The sequence below is a fragment of the Desmodus rotundus genome, chromosome 5 (genome assembly GCF_022682495.2).
Source record: "Desmodus rotundus isolate HL8 chromosome 5, HLdesRot8A.1, whole genome shotgun sequence".
Classification (NCBI taxonomy): Eukaryota; Metazoa; Chordata; class Mammalia; order Chiroptera; family Phyllostomidae; genus Desmodus; species Desmodus rotundus.
Genome location: NC_071391.1, coordinates 48,255,489 through 48,275,467, shown reverse-complemented (window position 1 = coordinate 48,275,467; position 19,979 = coordinate 48,255,489). Strand labels below are relative to the sequence as shown.

General features: G+C 46.4%; 1 protein-coding gene across 3 annotated transcripts; it reads right to left on the bottom strand.

Annotated features, from left to right (window-relative positions):
• Positions 1-110: 110 nt before the first annotated feature.
• NEU3 (neuraminidase 3) lies at positions 111-16,423 on the bottom strand. Of its 3 annotated transcripts, none has more exons than XM_024572795.4 (3): positions 16,298-16,423; positions 12,089-12,300; positions 111-5,848 (listed from the first exon to the last, which is right to left on the bottom strand). In XM_024572795.4, the coding sequence occupies exons 2-3, from the start codon at positions 12,293-12,295 to the stop codon at positions 4,781-4,783; spliced, it is 1,275 nt and encodes a 424-aa protein (XP_024428563.2). In that variant the 5' UTR covers positions 12,296-12,300; positions 16,298-16,423; the 3' UTR covers positions 111-4,780. The 3 variants fall into 3 exon arrangements, with proteins under 3 accessions (XP_024428563.2, XP_045037943.2, XP_053781243.1); XM_045182008.3 differs by lacking the exon at positions 16,298-16,423 and adding an exon at positions 16,164-16,281; XM_053925268.2 differs by lacking the exon at positions 16,298-16,423 and adding an exon at positions 12,423-12,514.
• Between the last annotated feature and the right edge of the window lie 3,556 nt (positions 16,424-19,979).

Below are 19,979 nucleotides of genomic sequence, written 5' to 3'. Positions count from 1 at the left end.
TTTCATCATTATATGACTCTCAGTGTTACAACAAAAGATATTTCCATTTGAAACTTTTTCAAGTCAATTTGTTTAAAAAAAAAAAAAGCAGACTGACCTACCGACAGAACTGGGAGTTATGCAGAACCAATAGTGCCTTAAACATCCCAAGAGAACAAAGAGAAAAGTCAAGCAATCTCCCCACTTCACTGATGTCAATATTTGTGGTCTCTTCAAATGCAACGTGAGAGTAATCTCAAGATATTTTGAAAAACGAACCAAGGTGTGACATGCAGTGACAAGCACTGGGGCAGGTGTCAGAGGGGGGCTCTGTATCCTGGTGCCTCCACTTGACAGCTGTGTAAGGTGCAATCCAACCAGCCGCGGTAACCTCTGCCCTGCTTCCCTCAACAGGTAACTATGTTCGAGTAACAATGTGTGAAAGTGCAAAGTATTATTACTAATTATGTTTTCTGAAAGTAAAAGTTCTTATGAAAAGCAAGAAACTGCCTCAAACCTAAAAGTTGTTGAGTACAAATTATATAGAAGTATTGTGATGATTATGAACTCAGGTTACTTTACAACAACAAAACCAGTCGTCACCAGAATTACGCTCTTTATTCACCTTCCTTGTTTCAAAGAGTCATGGCAGGTTTTAGTCTTTACAGTACAGACAGCGTTTGTGGCAGCTGGTGTTACAGAACCAAGCCACGCACAGAACATGCTGAGTGAGCGCCAGCATCTCCCTCAGAGTCCTGGAGGAGGGACAGTTACAGAAAATCCAATTAGAGGGGGAAATACCAGTGAACTGAGAACCCCAAATCAAGGCTTCGCTTTGGGCTTGGGTTGCAATCCTGGGGGTATCCAGGCAGGACCAAACTCAAGCCAGAGAAAAGCTCATTCCCAGGAAACACTGCGCCTGACCTGGAAGCAGGTCAGCACGGAGAAGACTCAGGGTGAGCGTGCAGCAGGTTCGGAGCGCTATGAACCCACAGAGGGTGCTGCATGCTCCTCCCCTAGAGGGAACTCACCCTGACCTTCTCAATTAGCTCCAGAAGGCCAAGGGTCTCCTTAAGTCAGCATAACTTCACTGCTGTCCGTCCTGGGCCAGGCCCTGCACTGGGTGCAGAGGACAAAGGGAGGACTCAGAGCCTTGCCTTCAGGGAACTCAAAGTAGGATAGAAAAAGCATTTATTCGTAGTCATTGTGATCCGAGGTGAAAGGGATACATGAGGGGTCAGACTTGGCCCTCACGCAGTTCACCGCCCAGCAGAGGCCTAAAGGGCACAACACACAGGCGACAGTGACACAGAGCAGCCTGTGGTAAGGGCCAGAGGCTCCGAGTGCGCACTGTGGCAGCACAGGGAAGGATGACCAGCGTCTACTGAATAATGCAGTGGGGAAAACTCCCTGCCTAGTGAAGACGACTGAGCAACTTAATCTGGCCCAGTGAAAGTACTGAACCCCACTCTCCTGGGGAGGAGGCTGTGCAGCCTCAAGGTGGCCTCTGTGGGTCCCTTGGGCTACCCAACAGGCAGGCTGCAAGGTCTCTTACCTATGGCTCTAGCTACAGGATACCCCGTATATATCTGAGGGGAGACTGGTTTCCAGGAAAAACAGATCCAAATAACGAAGGCCCAAAGTAAATATTAGGAGCCTAGGACTTAGCAGCACGAGCAGGACCAGCAGGCTGACCGGACTGGAGGCTGGTCTGGGTGCACACCAGCAGCAGGAGGCCACTACCTGGGCCTCCTTGCACTTCCAGTGGTGGGCCACATGTGTTAGATGGATCCACTGAGGGTCCATGGACAGGGTGGAGCATCTGGGAGCCAAGGTACACAGCCTATATAGACCTTTCCTTATGCCTCTAGAACAGGGGTATCCAACTCATTTTCACCGGGGGCCACATCAGCCTCACAGTTGCCTTCAAAGGGCCAAATGTAATTTTAGGACTGTATGAACGTAACTACTCCTTAACTGTTAAGCGAGAGCTCAGCGCTGCCACCGGGTAGAAACAAGGTGGAGGGATGGATTCAGCTGGCAGGCCTTGTGTTTGCCACCTGTGCTCTAGAATACAGGCCTTCAGCCTACTTTCTCTTCCTCACAGCTGCCATCACCTGCCCTATCTTTTCCATTCTACCAACCTGGAAGGGGCTGAAATAGGCCTAGTTAGGATACCAATATCATGGTGTAGGTCTGTGGGCCCTGAAGATCTTGGGTAATTGGCACACACACAGTTGGAGTGCCCACAGCTGTTTTTATGGGTCACCTGGAGCATGGACAGGTTGAGCCAGCTCCAAGTTGCAGGTTTGGGTAGAAGCTTATCTGCAGCCTAACCTGCTGCCCTGAGCAGGGCTCCTTCTGTTCCCACGTGTTGTGGGGAATAGCTCCAGCCCGGTATCATTTGCTCCTCACAGCAACCACCACCTACGCCACCTGTCCAGCCTAGGCCTTAGGTCTGTACTACTTTCTCTCTTCCTAAAGGTGCCAGGATGTCTGGCTGCTGTTCTTTTTCTTCAAAGCTGCCATTGCTCACTCTGTCCCTCTCTCTCATCCTCATTCAGGATTATGCCTGTCCCCAACCCTCTTCTTGCCATTCCTGAAATGTACACGTAGGCTCTTTACCTATTATGGGAATTTATTGCCTATTCAGGGAGTTTCTCACCAAGAGAAGCAAACACGAGGCAAAGGGGAAGGAGGACGAAGAGGGCAACTGAGGGGTGGTTTGAGACATCCTGTGAGTATTGGACTAACCATCTGTGGTCCACACTGGCATGCCACTGAGGTCCCTTCCTTGACGCCCTTCTTGGATGGTCCCAAAGAAGTCGTGAGAGTCTCATTCTCTCCATCCTTTAGCCCTGACGGCAGAGCTTAGCCATCCACCCTCGCTATCCCTATCTGTCCGGCGTATGGTGCTCAGGAACACTTTGCTGAACAAGAAGTTTCTCCCACTCGGGAGGAGGATGCCCTTTGAATGCTCTCCCCTGCACCACCACTCTGCCCACCCCCAAACCCCTACCTCCCTCCACTTGCCAACTTGACAGAGGTCTTCTTTGACAATGGGCTTCATATTAAGAAGTAGAGATAAGTAATCATTATTTCACCCAACCACCGAAGGTCCTACATGCCATGCTAAATGGAAATACCGTTTAATTGGCAATGAGGAGCCACAAATTATTTTCAACCAGGGAATGGCAACAGGAAGCACCTTATATTATGTGCAGGCTCTCAAGAAACATTTACATAAATGTATACGTAACTGAATGAATGACTACAACTGACTTCATGGAAGATGATGGCAAATGTACGAGAAGCCACACTAAGACGGGCTTAAGCCATAAGCTAAAGGAAAATGAAGCTGACCTCCACCTCTCCCACCTGACAGGTGCGTCCTAGGCCGTGCTCTACCGCTGAGACTTGCACTGCAGGCCACTGCCGAGTATCACATATTCAGGCTGGGGCAGAGCAAGTTCGTTACTGTATTATTTTCCATATGAAAACTGTACACCTACATTTCCTCCACCTTGTATTAAGGGGGAGAAAAAAAGAAATCTCTCATGATAGAACTACGGGGGAAACAATCTACAGTAAGAGCAACCGATCTGGTGTCATCCATGAGACCCACTACTGGCAAAGTTCAGCCCCCAAACTACTAGACAAATGCCATCCCCACTTCACGAATGGTGATTTCAGCAGGTCCAAACAGACCAGATTCAGCAGTTTGGGGGTGTCCAGAGACCTCCCTAAGTTCGGAGACTTTCTCTACTGGCCAATGAAGTGGCTGGGCCGGGACAACATTCTAAGAAAAACCAACTTAGCGGAAAGCCAGCAGCCTGGACGAGCGCTGGGGCAGACTCCAGGCACAAAAGAGATGCAACGAGGACAATGAGCTGCCATCACACCAACTGAGCACCCAACATCTACAAACCATCCCACCCATTGCATTTTTCTTTCTTTCTTTAATTTTCTCCCTCTTGTGGCCTCATAAACTGTGAGCTCCTTGAGGGCAGAGATTGTGAGAAGTTTTGCCAATGCTTTAAAGCCCTAAGCCATGTCTTTTTCCCATCAGGAACCATCCTAATACATGAACTTCAGGTTCATCTTTCACAGGAGTAAGGCCATCATTTTCTCCCTAGGAAATAACACCTTCTAGATGAGGAAGGGCAGGTTGAGCAGAGTTGCAAAGTTGAAGGAGGCCGGTGAGCTCATCATTCTGCTGTTTTGCCCAATTCCTCTAGGACAGCCTGTAGAGCTCTGGGCATGATTAGAAGGGTATGGGTGTTTCTGTTACTAAAACCTGAGCAAACACTCCAGATCCTTCTTTATGGCATCGTACCTGCTTGTAACCTCACAGCTGGATTTGAAAAGATGAGACCTCTGATTTCCACTTTGAGATCAGAGTCCAATATATAGCCAGGACTTGCCAATCATGGAGTAAGCAGGCGCTGGGCTGTCCCTAGGGATAGGAGGGAGAGAAATCACTTAACAAATCACTTCATTTTACAGATGAAGCCCTGAGGCCCGGAGAGTTCAAGGTCCCAGAGTCAGCCAATGGCAGGCCCAGGATCATATCATGGTCTCCTAATTCACATAATTCAATTCTATTTCTACTGCAGTAGCTATGGGAAAATTTTCATTTTACTCTTTGGAGAAGTAAAAAAAGGTAGAGAGCAGAATATTAAGTTTTGGGATTCCCTGAGGCTTCAGTAAGCTCTGTTGTCATGGCCTCCATTACTCTGGCTGTGGCTGCCTTCTACTGGTTTCCCTTCTATGGAAAAGTTGGATCCTAAGCCAATTAGTGTTAAATTGGTTCAGCGATCCTACCAGGGCTGGTGCAGTCACCGTGCACATGGCTTAGGATCTCTCGGTCTGTAAACAGGCGGAAGGCAATCTGCTCACACTCCCGCTTGGTCCCACACTCAAACAAACACGCGAACAAGCCGTCCTCCAGAGCAGCCAAATCAGAGTAGCCACACGGCCCGCAGTGCAAGATCCACGGGGGGGACCAGCAGGCAGCCTCCAAGGGGGTCCGGTTGAGGTAGATGCCGAGGTTAGCCCTCCTTTTCTTGCTGGTTGGGTGTGAGTACAAGAGCCATGATTCTGAAAGCACTCCAGCTTCGTGTTCTGGCCTCAGAGAACTGGCCAGCAGAGAGCTCTGAACAGTAGGGGCATCTTTGCCTGTGGGGTCCTGGCACCCATGTGGGATCTCCAGGGGCCGGAAACTCACCACACTGCCTTGGCAGCCATGCGGGGGCTCACAGAGTTGGTGGCTCAGGGATGGCCTCTGAAAGCACTCACCACGGTCAGTGCTGAGAGCCTCCGCTCGGCACCTGTTTGGTGTCCGGGCACTGCAATACAGTACGGGGTGGCCGGTCCTCCTGGTCACCTCTGCCACTTCACACTCCACTGTCACCATGGGCTTAATGAACCTGCCATGGTGCCATGTGGCCCCAAGGTCATCACTGTAGATCATGAGGGAATGAGGCCTGGCTTTACACGGTAACGGGAAGCAGAAGAACCAGTAAGGGATGTGGTAGGCGTATGCAGGGATGATCAGCCTCCCAGACCACAGCTGGATGCCATGGCCTGGGCCCACAGCAAACGTGGCCCAGTGCTTCACTTCTGGGCCAATGACCTCCTCAGTCAGGTCCCTCACGTCGCTCCATGAATAGCCAGAATCCCGGCTGCAGATGAAGCAGAGGCGAGCAGCATTCCTGCCTGACACAATCTGCTGACGCTCAGTGACATGGCCCCGCACACAAATGAAGAACAGGTACACACAGCCGCTCTTCTGCTCCCACACAGGACAGGGGTTCATGGTCCGATGCCCAGGCAACATGGCTTCCATCAGTGGCATGAGTGGTCCCCACTAACAAGAGTAAGGAAGAGAGGGAGGAGTGAGAGACTAATAGGAAGACATAAAGCTCCTTAAAAGCATTAGAACTTTTCAGAGAAAAGAAATAAATGGTATTGAAGTCTATACAATTGTGAAGGCCCACGTATTCACTGAATTCTCATGCTGTCCCTTCTATCTGAAACACTCTTCCTCACTTCGTCTAGATACCCAATTCACCCCCAAAAGTCCAACTCAAAGTCACTTCCTTTATGAAGCCTTCCATGACGCTCTCCCCCCTCCCCTACCAAAGGCTTCCTCTTTGTCCGTACTGGGGAGTTACAGCAATTATTATATAACATTATACTTTTTATTGTGACTGGCTCCCTCCCTAAACTATGAATCTTTTGAGGGTAGAAACCAAATTATTCTAATTTTGTACCTCCAGTACTCAGCACATGAGAGGAGCTACATAAATATTTTTTAAAAGGAAGGTCTCCTCCAAAAAAAAAAAAATAGGAAGGAAAGAAAGAAAAGGAATCAACACAGAGCAAGGCAGACAAACATGGACATTTTAGGCATATAAAGGGAAATTTAAGACAAAGACTTCTTTTTTTCTTTCCTTCCTCTACTACCCTGGGAAGGCAATGTGTAACATGTCATTAAAAATTCAAGCATGGAGTCAGAGATTCCCAGTTCAAACCCTGCTTTCATCACTTATTGTGTGGCCTTGGACAAGTTACTTAATCTTCTGTTACTTCAGTTTCTTCCCCAGTTAAGTGGAGGCTGTCATAACATGCTCAGAGAGGAGCTGAGGTGAGGGTAAAATGAGATAGCGCCTACCCAGACATATCACAGACAGAGGCCTAATCTCATTGATATATTTAAAAACAATATTGGCCTGGTGTTTCAAGTCTCTTTTCTTCTCAAAGTATCTCTGGAATTCTGAAAGAGGTAACTGAAAGGCTGAGAAGCTGAGCACTTCTTGACAGACATATGGGGCTAGGAGAACAAAAAAAATAGAAGCCCTGGTAAACCGCCGTGCTTGGAGCTGGAACCTTAAGGGGCTGAACCCCGGAGTAAGGGAGACACGGAGGTAGACCTGCCTTCACAACCACTGCTCTGGAGAACTGCTGGCATTACCAACTGCAGTGGGACATCCACATATCCTAGAATCTAGTCATTCCACTTCCAGATAGAAACCCACCACAAGTGCATGCATGTAGCACTGAAAACACAGAGAATACTCAGCGCAGCACTATCCATGCACATAAGAGCCAACCCGAATATGCGACAGCAGGAGAATGGGTCAATTAATTGTCGTGTAGTCATACAATGGAATACTTTGTAACAATGAAAATGAACAAATCACAGCTGTGCACCTAATTTGGGTATACCTCAAGAATATTGAACAAAGGAAGCCAGACATAAAGGATACATAGCAGTATGACCAAAACTAATACAAAATGATACTGAATGTAAGCTGTAATTAAAAAATAAAATAAAAAAATACAGAGATTAAAAGCAAACAAAACTAAATTCAAGAGCTAAAACTCAGAATAGTAATTACTTCTTGGAAGGAGAGGGGAGACATATGAGAAGCTTCTAAGTTGCTGGCAACATTCTATTTTTGAGTCGAGTGGCGAATGCACAAGTGTTGGCTCTGTCAATTCAGAACTGACATTTATGTTCGGTGCATTTGACATTTATGTTATGTCTTATGTTTTCTGTACATGTGTTATCACTCCACATGAAAATGTTTTAAAAGGGAGTATCAAGGACACACACTTGCATTTCTTTGTTTCGGTGTGAAGCAGCACTGGAAGGTCACATGAGAAACAAGCGGCTGCGACAGGAGGTACAAGCCTGGGAATGCGGTGCACACCTTTTTACAGTTTTTATTTTTCAGCCACGTAAGTGTATTAACTAGACAAAACAAAAAAAAAAGTTTTTGAATTTTAATTCCTATATGAATGGGCAAAAACTATTGTTAAGTAGAACTCAGATCATGGATTCTCAAAATCATAAGGACTTAGTGCTAACTCCCATCTTACAGAAGATTCTCTTCTAAGTTTCCTGCTTGAAGACCAGTCTCTCCTTGAACTAGTCTAAGGACAGGGAACTCACTATCTCTAGAGCAGCCCATTCTATAGCAGAGTGCCTTGAGCACTCTAAACACTTCAAACATATGTGCCAGAGTCAACATAATTATTGTATAGAAGCCCGCCTTTCCCCATGAAGCTCTCCCAGATTGCTAACTAATTGAAGGCTGTTTCCTAAAACCTCCCAAATGGCACCGTTACTCTCTGGAAACTGTCATTGCATACGAAGTGCACTTTGCTATCTGACTGCATTTTAAACCTCTAGAGGCAAGACCTAAGTTCTCTGTGACTCAGGGAATCAAGGTCCAAAGGCCAGCAGTGGGAGGGGCAGTCAGGCCTGCCGCCCAGCCTGCCTTGAGGAGAGGGAAAGCACCCACAGAGCAGACTCCAGGGCCTCACAGATACCATTAGAGAGAAAAGATAAAGCACTGTGGATGTCAGAGAAGGAAAAGACCATTTCTAGATGTGGAGAATCTAGGGAGAAACCTTCGATTCTGCTCACCTTCGACCCACTCATTTCAAGAATCAGCTTAAATGGTGTGGCCCACACAGTAGCTTCTCTGATCCTCAAATCCATCTGAACTTCTTCTTCTAAGGAAATAGCCCACTCTGAGAGGATGAACCTGCCTTGTGACACTTCGTGGACTCTGTATGGGACATTTGGACAGTTACATCTGTGCCAGCTCTACTTTCTCTCTGCAATTCAGCCATGCAATTTCTTTGTAGAGAGGCCAGAATCTGCCAACTTTTTTATCACCTCCCTCCACACATCCCCCCTGATTTAACATAGTAGGTGCTCAATAAATGTCTGTTGAAGAAAGGAGGAAAGGAAAGAGAAAGGAAGAAGGGCGACAGGAATGGAAGAGAGGGAAGAAGAAAGAAGGGAAAGAGGAGGGAGGGAAGAATGAAAGTGGGGGGTGAACAGAAGGGTCACGGAAACACTCTCAGGTAGAAACCATACTCTATAAACAACGCCCAGAGGCCCTCTCCCTCCCAAGTGTCAAGAAGGGGCCTGGAGAGCAGATTTAATTTCCTACTGCCGCTCTGGGGATAGAGCCCTTGTCTCCTCAGCACCTTGTGTGGAAACCAACACTTTATGGGTAGCACTGAAGGGGCGTTTCCAATGAGAAGTAACTCATCTGCTGCAAACTCATTTGGATGATGACAGCTGCTCAGATCAAGAACCTTGAGCAGGACCCAGTATGATATAAGAAATCCATCAGCACTGCCACTGCCTTTAGGAACAGGAGGGGGGGGGAAATTACTGGGCAGGTTAGTCAGGGAAATCAGAGGCTCAGCCATCCTTTGTAACTGAGAGGGGAAAATGACTTGGGCCTGCAATGTCTAAAATAAAGTTTACATGAAGCTGTAAGGAACAGTAAACTAAAGATGAAAGCAGTGGAATCCAAATAATCTCAACCAGTTGCAGCAATGAGACATAAACAAGCTGAGGCTTGACAGATAAAACAAGTCTTGGGCTTAAAAACCTGGATGGAGAAACATGATGAAAGAACAACAAACACAGCCCTGGCCAACGTGGCTCAGCTGGTTGGGTGTTGCCCTGCAAGCCAAAAGGTTGCCGGTTCAATTCCTGGTCAGGGCACATGCCTAGTTTGTGGGTTCCATCCCCAGTTGGGGCGCATGCAAGAGGCAACTGATCAGCGTTTCTCCCTCACATCGATGTGTCTCTCCCTTTCTTTCTCCCTTCCTTCCCCTCTCTCTAGAACCAATAAATGGAAAAACCACAAAAGAATGACAAATGTAATAGCCAACAAATGCATAAAAATACTCAATGCTGTTAATTAGGGAAGTTTTTGATATCGCCTCTTACCCATTAGGATGACTACTGTCAAAAAACACAAAAGCAGCGTTGGCAAGGATACAGAGAAATTGAAACACTTGTATACTGTTGATGGGATAATAAAATGGTAAACTCACTGTGGAAAACAGCATGGAGGCCCCTCAAGAAATTAAAAACAGAATCACCATATGCCCAGCAGTTCCACGTCTAGGTATATAGCCAAAAAATTGAAAGCAATGTCTCAAAGAGATACTGAGACATTGAGACATTTTCACACCACATTCACAGAGCATCAGTCACCAGAGCCAAAAGGTGTAACCCAAGTCTCCCTCAACAGAAGAATGGACAAACAAAACGGAGAAACCAATATGTGGATAAACACACAGTGGAATATTATTCAGCCTTTAAGAAAAAGAAAATCCTGCCACACGCTACAACATGAACCTTGAGGATATTACTCTAAATCAGTGATTTTCAACCTTTTTCATCTCATAAGCTAATTACCAAATTCTGCGGCACATCAAAAAATGTATTTTTTGCCAGTCTGACAAAATAGGTATAATTTTGATCCATTCACACTGGACAGCTACTGCTGTGCTGGCTGCTGCCGTTGTTTTATTTGACATCTGAGGAAACAGAGGCCAGGGCCCCTGAACAGTTGGGTACTGCATGTTTTGAAAATTGTTGTGTCGCACTGTTGAAAATTGCTGATCTACATGAAATAAGCCAATCACAAAAAGACGAACACCGCATGATTCCACTGAGACACCTAAAGGAATCAACCTCATAGAAACAAAGTGGAAGAGTGGCTCAGAGACCGAGGAACGGGGAGAGGAGGAGCCGTTCAAGGTGTACAGAACCGCAGTCATGCACAATGACGAAGCTTTAAAAAGACCTGCTGTACAACAATGTGCACACAGTTAACAACACCGTCATGTACACTCAAAGTAATTAGGATGGAAAATTTTGTTAGGTGTACTTTACCACAAAAGGTTTTTTAAAAAGAGGACTGTGAAAAAGACTTGGAGGTTTTAGCTGCCTATCGACTTAATATTAGTCAACAGTGTTATGCAGGATCAAAAAAGTAAATGCTACTTTCCCTGAAGATGCATGGAAAGGATACAAGGCGGGAGAGCCGCCTCATTGCTGGGGTGGCTCTATCCTCAGGGTCCAAGTTCAATTCTGAGCACCATTCTTTGAAAAAGGACACTGACATCCCAGACCAGATCCCAAGGAGGATTACCACAGTTTTCAAGGCCTGGAAACCTAATCCAGACTGTGGCCAAGAAAGAAAGACACTAAAAGAACTGGAGTTCTTGAGCCCAAAACCAGAGGACTCGGAGGGCATGCACCAGTTGCAGGTACGTGGAAGAGATGCCTCAGCAGAAGGGACTTTATTCCGTATAGACTCACTGCCCCAGAGGGCAGAACAAGACCAACAGGTAATTGTAGAGGAGTAGAGATCATCTCATCCCTCCAACAAAAGTTAACAGGTGCCACAGGATTAAGTTCCTCATTTGAGGAGTTGTGTAAGCAGACCCTTTCTAGAAGATGACTGAAGTTGAGTTCCTACTATGTATTATAACTGCTATTACTACATTTTGCAGATGATGAAACAGAAAAGAGGCAAGTATCCAAGGTCACACAGCCAATAAATAGTTAGGTCTTGCCTGACTTCAAAGCCAGGCTCTTAACCACTGAGATATTAGTAGCTATTAGTAGCTACCAATAGAGTACAGAAGATTTCTATGCCGGGAAAGAAGTTGGACTGATGATTCTTCTAATTTCAAGATTCTATAATCGACTGAATCAGAAATAAATGTGAATAAAGCATGAGGTGGGGAGAAGAGCAGCAGCAGGAGAATGACTGTTGTTATCCCACAACCCCTCATCTGCTAGCTATGGCCTTGAACAAGCTACCTACCTCTTGGAGCACCGGGACCCCTCACCAGCAACCCTGGGCTGACAATGTTTATTTTCCTGGGTGACTTACGAAGATAAAAGAGAATCTAAATGAAAAGGACACATGAAGCATGGAGGCTTCTGGAATCAGATATCAAGTGTGAAGCCTGCTTCTACTCCTTCATCATAGCTGTGTGACCCTGGGCATGTGGCAAGCTCTCGGAGCCTCAGTTTTCTCATCTGTGAAGTGTGACTGACCATTCCTACGTCACAGAGTGGCTGAGAAGATCGGTATGCCCCTGGCACACAGTAAATACTCAGCAAGTGAGGCAACGCCTTTACTGGTTTTCCCCCCTCAACTCCCACATAGGACTTTTCCTGCACTGACGGGAAAAGCCACAGACTCTGAGTGCTCTGAGTAAATGCGGAGAGAAACCGAGGCCCAGGCCCAGATCGGGGATGAGGAGTCACCTGTACCGAGCGTCCAGTCCTCAACCCTCGCCTCAGCACCAGGTGGAGAGCATCCTCATCCCTGCTTGTAGAGCGCTTCTCTGCAAAGGCCAGGAAGGTGTGGGTGGGGGGTACGTAGAGCAGGGCTGGGATCCGGTAGGTGATTCCTCTCCTGTCTTCTTGCTGGAACAGAGGGGTGTTGAAGGAGCAGGACGTCACTTCTTCCATGACCTCTGCAAGGATAGGAGGCAGCTAAATGTGTATCCATATCTGAACACTGGCTTGTATACAAGTTCTGTTCTATCACTCCATTTCTGGAGATCACCGAGAGGCAGAGATGTACTCAAATGTTTACCTTTTTTTTAATACAAAAATAACATCATGGTGTCAACAGCACAAAGCCAGCAATCTGCATTTTTGTGTAACAACTCTATCCTCCAGGCTGTGGGAATCCTATGCAGCCTGGGTCAAGTGGGTTTCTCCAGAGGTTCTGCATATGCTTCTGCCAATCATCCAGGGGTATCACCAGCCCAGACAGCTTCTAATGTCAATTTCTTCACTTGGAGGCCATTCAGGTAACATAAATATAAACCCAAATCCATATGAGGGAATGCCTGTGTTTAAGAACTCTCTGGGGAAACTTTTCCCCTCTACAGGAGCCTAGGATAAAAGGCAATCTTCTTTGTCATCTCTGCATCTGTAGCGAGACTTTCTTTCCTAGTCCACCCCACCAGAAGGTGTGGGTTTTCAAGGGACTTCATGCAGGGATCTCAGTTCCAACCAGAGTCTCTGACCCATGCAGGCCCACAGTTTCATGCACTGTAACAGCAGGTCTATTAAAGCCCAAGCTTCTAGGTAAGATTGGCAAACACCCAGGGCAGCTGAGGTCAGGTAAATGGGCTAACTATAACTACTCTGGTTTTCAGGTTCCTCTTGGTTTTTAGGCCCCGGGGAGTTCTCTTACTTTCTTGCAAATTCAACTTGAAGGACTTTGTTATATTTTATATGCCATTTTGCGGGTTAGATAACCAGCCATAATCCTGAAAATGGAAGTCTCTAAGTACATTTCTCAAAGAAAATCAGGTGTTTTACTTCCCAGAGGCCCAAAAGGCCCCAAAAGAGGCCCATCAAGCTAGCCAACCAGAGCCAGGTTTAAAATTCTTCTTTTTTTTCTTTTAATCTCTCTCTCGCCTGTCATACGAGCCCTCTCTTATAAATCATTTGTAAAAATTATCAGGCTGTAAGAACGAGGCCCATAAGATCATATTCATTTATTTAATCAATATGTATGGGTGCCTTCCAAGTCAGGCTGAAAGGTAGGTGCTCAGGAGACAGAAATCAGAGGCCCCTGCCCTCAAGAAACCCACGTCCTAGGGAGGGAAACAGACACAAACACAGACAATGACAACATCATGCAGTAAGTGCCACTTTAGAGGTAAACCATGAGAGCATGTGGGAAAACAGAAAAGGACAGCTGTCCAGATTAAGGCAGCAGAGGATTTTTGGAGAGGTGACCAATGAGCCAAGGGTACTCCTGTCTCATATATCCTTATTCTCTGGGTCTGGAATATTCTTTCAGACCTCACTTCCTCACCTCCTTCTAATTCTGTTCAAACATTATTCAATCAGCGAAGCCTTCCCTGGTAACTCCCCTGAGCTCCTTATCCCCTTTCCCCGCTCTCTTCTCCATGCTACTTACCCATTCGTTACACTTGTTTAATATATACTACAAAACAGACACCCCATAAAGGGCAGGGATATGTCTGTGTTATTCTGTTACCCCTCTACACTTAGAACCATGCTTGGTAATTGATAGGCATTTGACTAATATTTGATGAATGGGTGAGCTGGATCTTAAAGGATGAATAGTGGGTAAGCCAACCGAAGGGTAAAAAAGAAGGGTAGACAGAGTGGGTGTGAAAAGCCTATAGGAGACACGAAATACAATGAGCTGTGGGGATCCTCAGTAGTCCAGCATGACTGTCCTGGGCAAAAGCTGTGAGCAGACAGGGGACTGAAAGGGGTCAGCAGAGCCCAGATCCTGGGAGGCTTTGATACCGTATTAAGGTGTTTATCCCACAGACAGGGAGTCACTCAGCAGTTTCTGGCAGAGGAATGGCATGACCAAGTATGCATTTTGGACCAGTCTCTCAGGCAGCCTCGTGGGCAACGAACTGAAGGGGAAAGTTACACTGCCTGTGGCTGCATCCTCCCGGTGTCAATAAAGACCAACTTTCATCAACAGCACTGGCTATCATTCAGTTGCTACTTCCAACGTAAAGAGAACCACAGCTCACTCTCGTGAGGGGCGTGGGGAGGTGGTCTCCTGAGTCGAGAAGAAAAGCCTCCCCTCACTCCCATTCTGGGCTCTCAATAGCAGAACTGAAAGGCATGGGTGAGGTGCCTTCTTTGCACAGTTGCAGAGCACCACTCTCTCCCCCCAGTTCAGGCTCTCCTGCCCCGGAGGACCAGACTTTCTTTTAAGTAAAAATCAGTCTCTGAGCCCAACCGGTATAAAGGTTAGGGACACAGGATTTGAACCAGGCCAGGACGACATGATTCTGGGCGTGTTATTTAACTTTTCTCTATGCTTCAGGATCCTCATTTTATAAAGGTCAATAGAGTGGCTGAGAGAATTAAGGGAAAAGGGTGAAGTGGCTGTTACAGGGCCCATCCCACAGCATGAATTCAATATATGACAATTATTATTGTTAGACTGTCAATCCCTGCATGTTCTAGTTGTATTCCTTGAAATCTGTGGAGGAGGAGGATGATTATAACAACAATCACAATTACCACTTCCCTTCTTAAAAGCATTTAAATCCCTCTGCACCTCTGGGAGAGATTATATTTTAAACTTATAAGCTAACAGTTCGATTATGAATTAATAATACCAATGCTATTAATCATTAGCCAACAAATGATTATTAGTTAACACTGAAATAAGAAGAATAAAGCACAGGATAAGCATAAAGTGGGGAGAAAGGACTAGGAAAAAGGAAAGGGAGAGGAAGTGGAAAGAGCACCAAAGAACAACTTGTCGTATGGGACCAGACTGGTGCCCCGGCTCTGTTACGCTATTGTGTGACTTTGTGCTAGTCACTTGATCTCTCTAGGTCTTGGATTCCTTGCCTGTGAAGTGTGGATAACAATAATAGCTGCCTAAGATGACCAGTACAAAGAACCACTGTAAAGTGCTTCATAAGCTTTAAAGCACCATAAATAAGTCTTTATTATAAGTTTTGATGTCTTCTCAATTTCACTTACGGCTTTGCTATCCCCACAACAATTACAGTCACTATCACTAGTTGTCATCATGACTATGCTGATCATGTTGATGACAGCGTTAACACAGATGGTGACTCTGGCACTGACACCCAAACTATTTCACACAAACCATACGCTGGGAACTAGGGATCGAGAAGAATCTGATACAGTTCTGCTTTAGAGTTGTTCATCTTAGCAACTCGTATTATTAATTGCTGCTTCATATAATCACCTGTCAGTGAAGTCCTCCCTGCTCTCTCACTAGGAGAGAGGATAAATGTATCCACAGCATGGACTTGGAAGTGTGACTTGGCTTTTATACTTACTAGCAATTTGCTTTATTTCTGAGCCCATTTCCTCACTTACAATGGAGATAACACTACCTATTTCTCAGGCTATAAGAACAATGTAATTCCATAGATTCCCAGTGAAACCCAGGAGACCTCCCAAATCTCATTTATTCACTCCTAAACAACTAACGTTTAACGAGCACCCATCATATGTCAGGCTTTTGGAGATCCTGTAGACCAAATCCTTCTCATGGCTACCACCCATGGCAAAACTGAGGCTCATGGAGATGAATAAACTTCTGTGAAGCCACTCAGTGAGTCGGTAGCAAAACCTGCATCAAGACCAAGGTCTGTCTCCTTTTAAGTTCCAGCTCAGGGGTCCCTGCGGCCCACAGACCTCACTCTAGTAAGAAAGGTTTTCCAGTCTCTGTTGCCTTTCGTCTCTAAAATGATAATTCTCAGCTTTAAGTCTGGCTCCCGTTGAAGGAAAAAATAGAACTAGCTAAAAATACTCTCCTGGCTACGTCCAACATGCTTACCGCCTGGGATGGTTCTGACTCAATATTCTCTCAAAACAGTATTTCGTAAGTCCAGATGGTGCTGCCGAACTCGTCCCCACAGTCACACTGCCCCACTTTTCGCGGGGGCTCCCCAGTCTCCCAGACTCGCTCACCAGCGCAGGACCCCCGGTTCCTCCGTGTCTCTCCAGGCAGAGCGGGGCGCGCAGGCAGGCTCTCAGCTCTCGGACAGCAATGCCCGGGAGAACGACCAAGGCTGGGGAGACGGAAACAGGAGAAAGAGACGAGGGACAGGAGAGCCAACCACCAAAAGCGAAGAAAGCGGGAGACAGAGACGTCCAGAAGCAGTGAGGAAGACAGAACCAGAACGCGGAGACCACCGCGAGAGGAAGCGGAGGCGGGGAAGCGCGGAGGCCACAGGCTCGGGGCGGTTGGGACTAACCGTCCGCCCCCGGCACGCGGCCGGCCCCGCCCCCTGCGTACAGGCGCTGCAGCCGAGGCCCCGCCCCCTCGCCACCGAGCCTCCAACCGCCGGGAGGGACCCGCGGCTTCCTGCTTCCTCTCCCACCACCACCCTCTCCACCCACCCAATATCAGTTCCGAGTTTAGGCGTACCTTAGCTCACCACGACCCTGCAGCTCCCTGTCTCCGCCTCCCAGCCCACCATTTTCAATCCGTCCACTCTCCCCTCAGCCCCGTATTTCCACGCTCTATTGGTTGCCAGGTTTGACCGCTTAAACAGCCTGGACAGCCTAAGAGTCAAGCGAAGGTTCCGAGCCTCAGAGGGGACTCCACAAAAAGGTCCAGACAGCCAGATCCACCCCTACTCAAAAATAAAGAAATATTGTAATGATGTTATATATGTGTGTGTGCTGTATATATATAGCATAAAAAATAGTATTAGGTTATAACTCAATAAAATAAAACCTATGAATCCAGCTTTATATGAATAATTGAATAAAGAAGTAAATGGGGAAAAAGGACAGCTCTTCCTGCAAAATTCCAATTCATAAGTGTAGTCTTATGCGCACACTGAACACAATATGGTGTATGCTGAACCTGTTTTCCTTCTGGGAGTCTGGAAATTCGGTACATACTAGGCAGAGGGTGCCTGCATGACCAGCCCCCAATAAAAACTGTGGGTGCTGAGTCTCTAAAGGGTTCACTAGGCAGAAACGTGGCACACGGGCCGCGTTTGCATTGCCAGGGGCAAGTGTGCTTCGTGTGTTCCCTACTGAGAGTGCGAGAATGTAAGGAAGCCTGCACAGGGCCATCTCCGTGCTTCACTGTGTCTTTTCCTTTTGTGATCTGATGTGTGCTTTTACTACCTTGCTGCGATAAACCTTAGCTCTGAGTATGGCTATATGCTGACTCCTGTGGCACCTTCTAGAGAATCTCTAAACCCAGAGGTGGTCTTGGGGACCCTCAACCAACTACCATATAAAAAGTTTTAAAACATGTAAAATAATACCATGGGTTGTCAATGGACACACGTGAATGAAGAAAATGTGTACGAATAATAAATACCAAATTCAGGGTAGTAGTTCTGGGAGTGCAGGAAGTAGAGTATGATGAAGGATAACCAAGGGCCTTCGATTGTATTGGTAATATTTTTAAAGGTAGCAGTAGGTTCATAGGTGTTCATTTACTATTTTTAACCCTTACTATGTCTGAAATATTTCATTTTTTTAAAAGATGAGCCTATACAAAGTCCTAGGGTTCTTCACCAAACTTCTCCAAACTCACAATCATCAACTCTGTGGATCACCAAATTAATTTTAGTTAATGACAAATCTCTCTCAATTCTTCTTTGACCGATGGTCTCAGTCTATTTTATACCTAAGGCAGTGAAGTTTAGTAGCAATCTCTGCATTTGGAAGTGAAGAGACACTGGTTCCAATCCGGACTTCCTCCTTCCTAGCTGAGGGCCCTTGGCAAGTTATTTAATTTCTGTGCCTCAGATTCCTCATCTGTAAATTGGGCACACTTGACCTTACTCATGATGTACTTCATGACTCAAATCAAACAGGTTTCACTTCCTTATGAGGACCTCCCAGTTCTCCATGAGAAAACAGTTACTCCTACTCTAGCCTCCACTGCACTTTGCAGACGGCGTCTAATGAATTTTCTGAGTATGTCATTCTGATTAATCTGTCAGAAATAGGGATCCAATCCATTCTAATGGTCTCATAAAGCATTTAATTAAGGATACTGGCAACAGAACACAAAGAAACGGGATGAGACCAACCTGCAGAAACCACCTCATTCGTACCCAAGGAAGGGCCTAGACCAAACCAGCTGGAAAAACAAACAACCACACACACACAAAACAAACACACACCACCATAACCCATCAAGGGCTGCCTTACAAAGCCACATGGTATACCTGCCTTGGGGCACAGCAGGATGCATTGGCTACTACAGATTCTATCTTGGCCCAAAAGGAAGTTGAGAATTCCATCATCCTTAACTACACTGGCCAGAGGCGCTCACCTGAATGCATTCCAGGGCTAAGGTGGTATCATTGATGGCTTCTGCTAAAGTCAGAACAAATTCCACATCAACATTTCTAAGAGAGTTTCCCTTAAGACAGGGATCAACTCCTGCAGTGTGTGCATAAATGAGTCAGTCACCCCGCCAGGAAGCTGCCCCGTGGAACCATCTCCACAGTCATCCGATGGCTACACAATGTGCTGGTGACGCTTCCCTAAACACCTGAAAGTTGTTGGAGATCCTCCCTATGGTGCAAGACACCACGTTTTCAGGGAGGAAGGCAAGTTAGTGCCTGGCTTCCACACAGAGATAGGCTGTGTCTATCCTGGGGACATATATGAGGGGGAACGCCAAAAGACTTTGTATTATCTTCTGGAGGGAAGGGGGACTTGTAGCACAGGCTTTCCCCACTAGGTGAGTGTTCTAGGAACCCATCTGTATCAGTGTACCATTTGGCGTTGTGAGAGGCTGCATTTGGCTTCAGTGAATTTTTTTTTAAGACTCTTTCAACACGGTTGCCCATTTCGTGATGGGTGATTTACGAGTGCACCTGCCACACTGTGCTGAGTGTTCAGCAGTTTTTTGACCAAAAAATGGGATGACCCTTGTGCCCCACCCTCCCTATTCATCCAATCTTGCCCTGAGCGACTTTTTTGTTTCCCTGGATGAAAAATGACCTCAAAGGGAAACATTTTGCTGATGTGGAAGAGGTGAAACAAAAAATGGCAGAGGCACTAAAAGGCATAAAAATCGACGAGTTCAAAACTATTTTGAACAGTGGAAAAAACTTCTTGATAGGTGTATTGCATCAAATGTTGAGTACTTTAAAGGTGACTGAAATGTGAACATGTAAGAATACACAATTTTTTCTAAGTAAGTTCCAGTTTTGGGGGGGTTCCCCTCATATGATGCCCGTTTACAATTGTTGGAGCCCCCAAATGGGACCTACATCATTCACGAGCTACAGGTTGAGGGTGTCCCTAACGCGGTGTCATGGCCCCAGAGCTCCCAGTGCAGACAGAATAACTGAAACCAGTCCTTATTTTGGAAGACTGCCTGATAGCAATTAGTCTGACCTGTTCCACACACTCACGCCGCTGGCCAGGTGGCATGTCTACCCCATGGGATGACTGAGTAAGAGCTACAAGAATGGGGGATGGGAGGTTCTGGAAGTTTGACATGTTTTGCATGAGAGATATAGGAGTTGAAAGTGCTGATATTCCAAGGCTTCTCAGTAGAATAAAGGAAAGGGCTCTCAAATTGCACTCAGCATCATCTGGTGGGGGGGGGGGGGCAAAACCAGTGATCAGTTGCAAGTTTAAGGAGCTCGCAACGGTTTGGGAG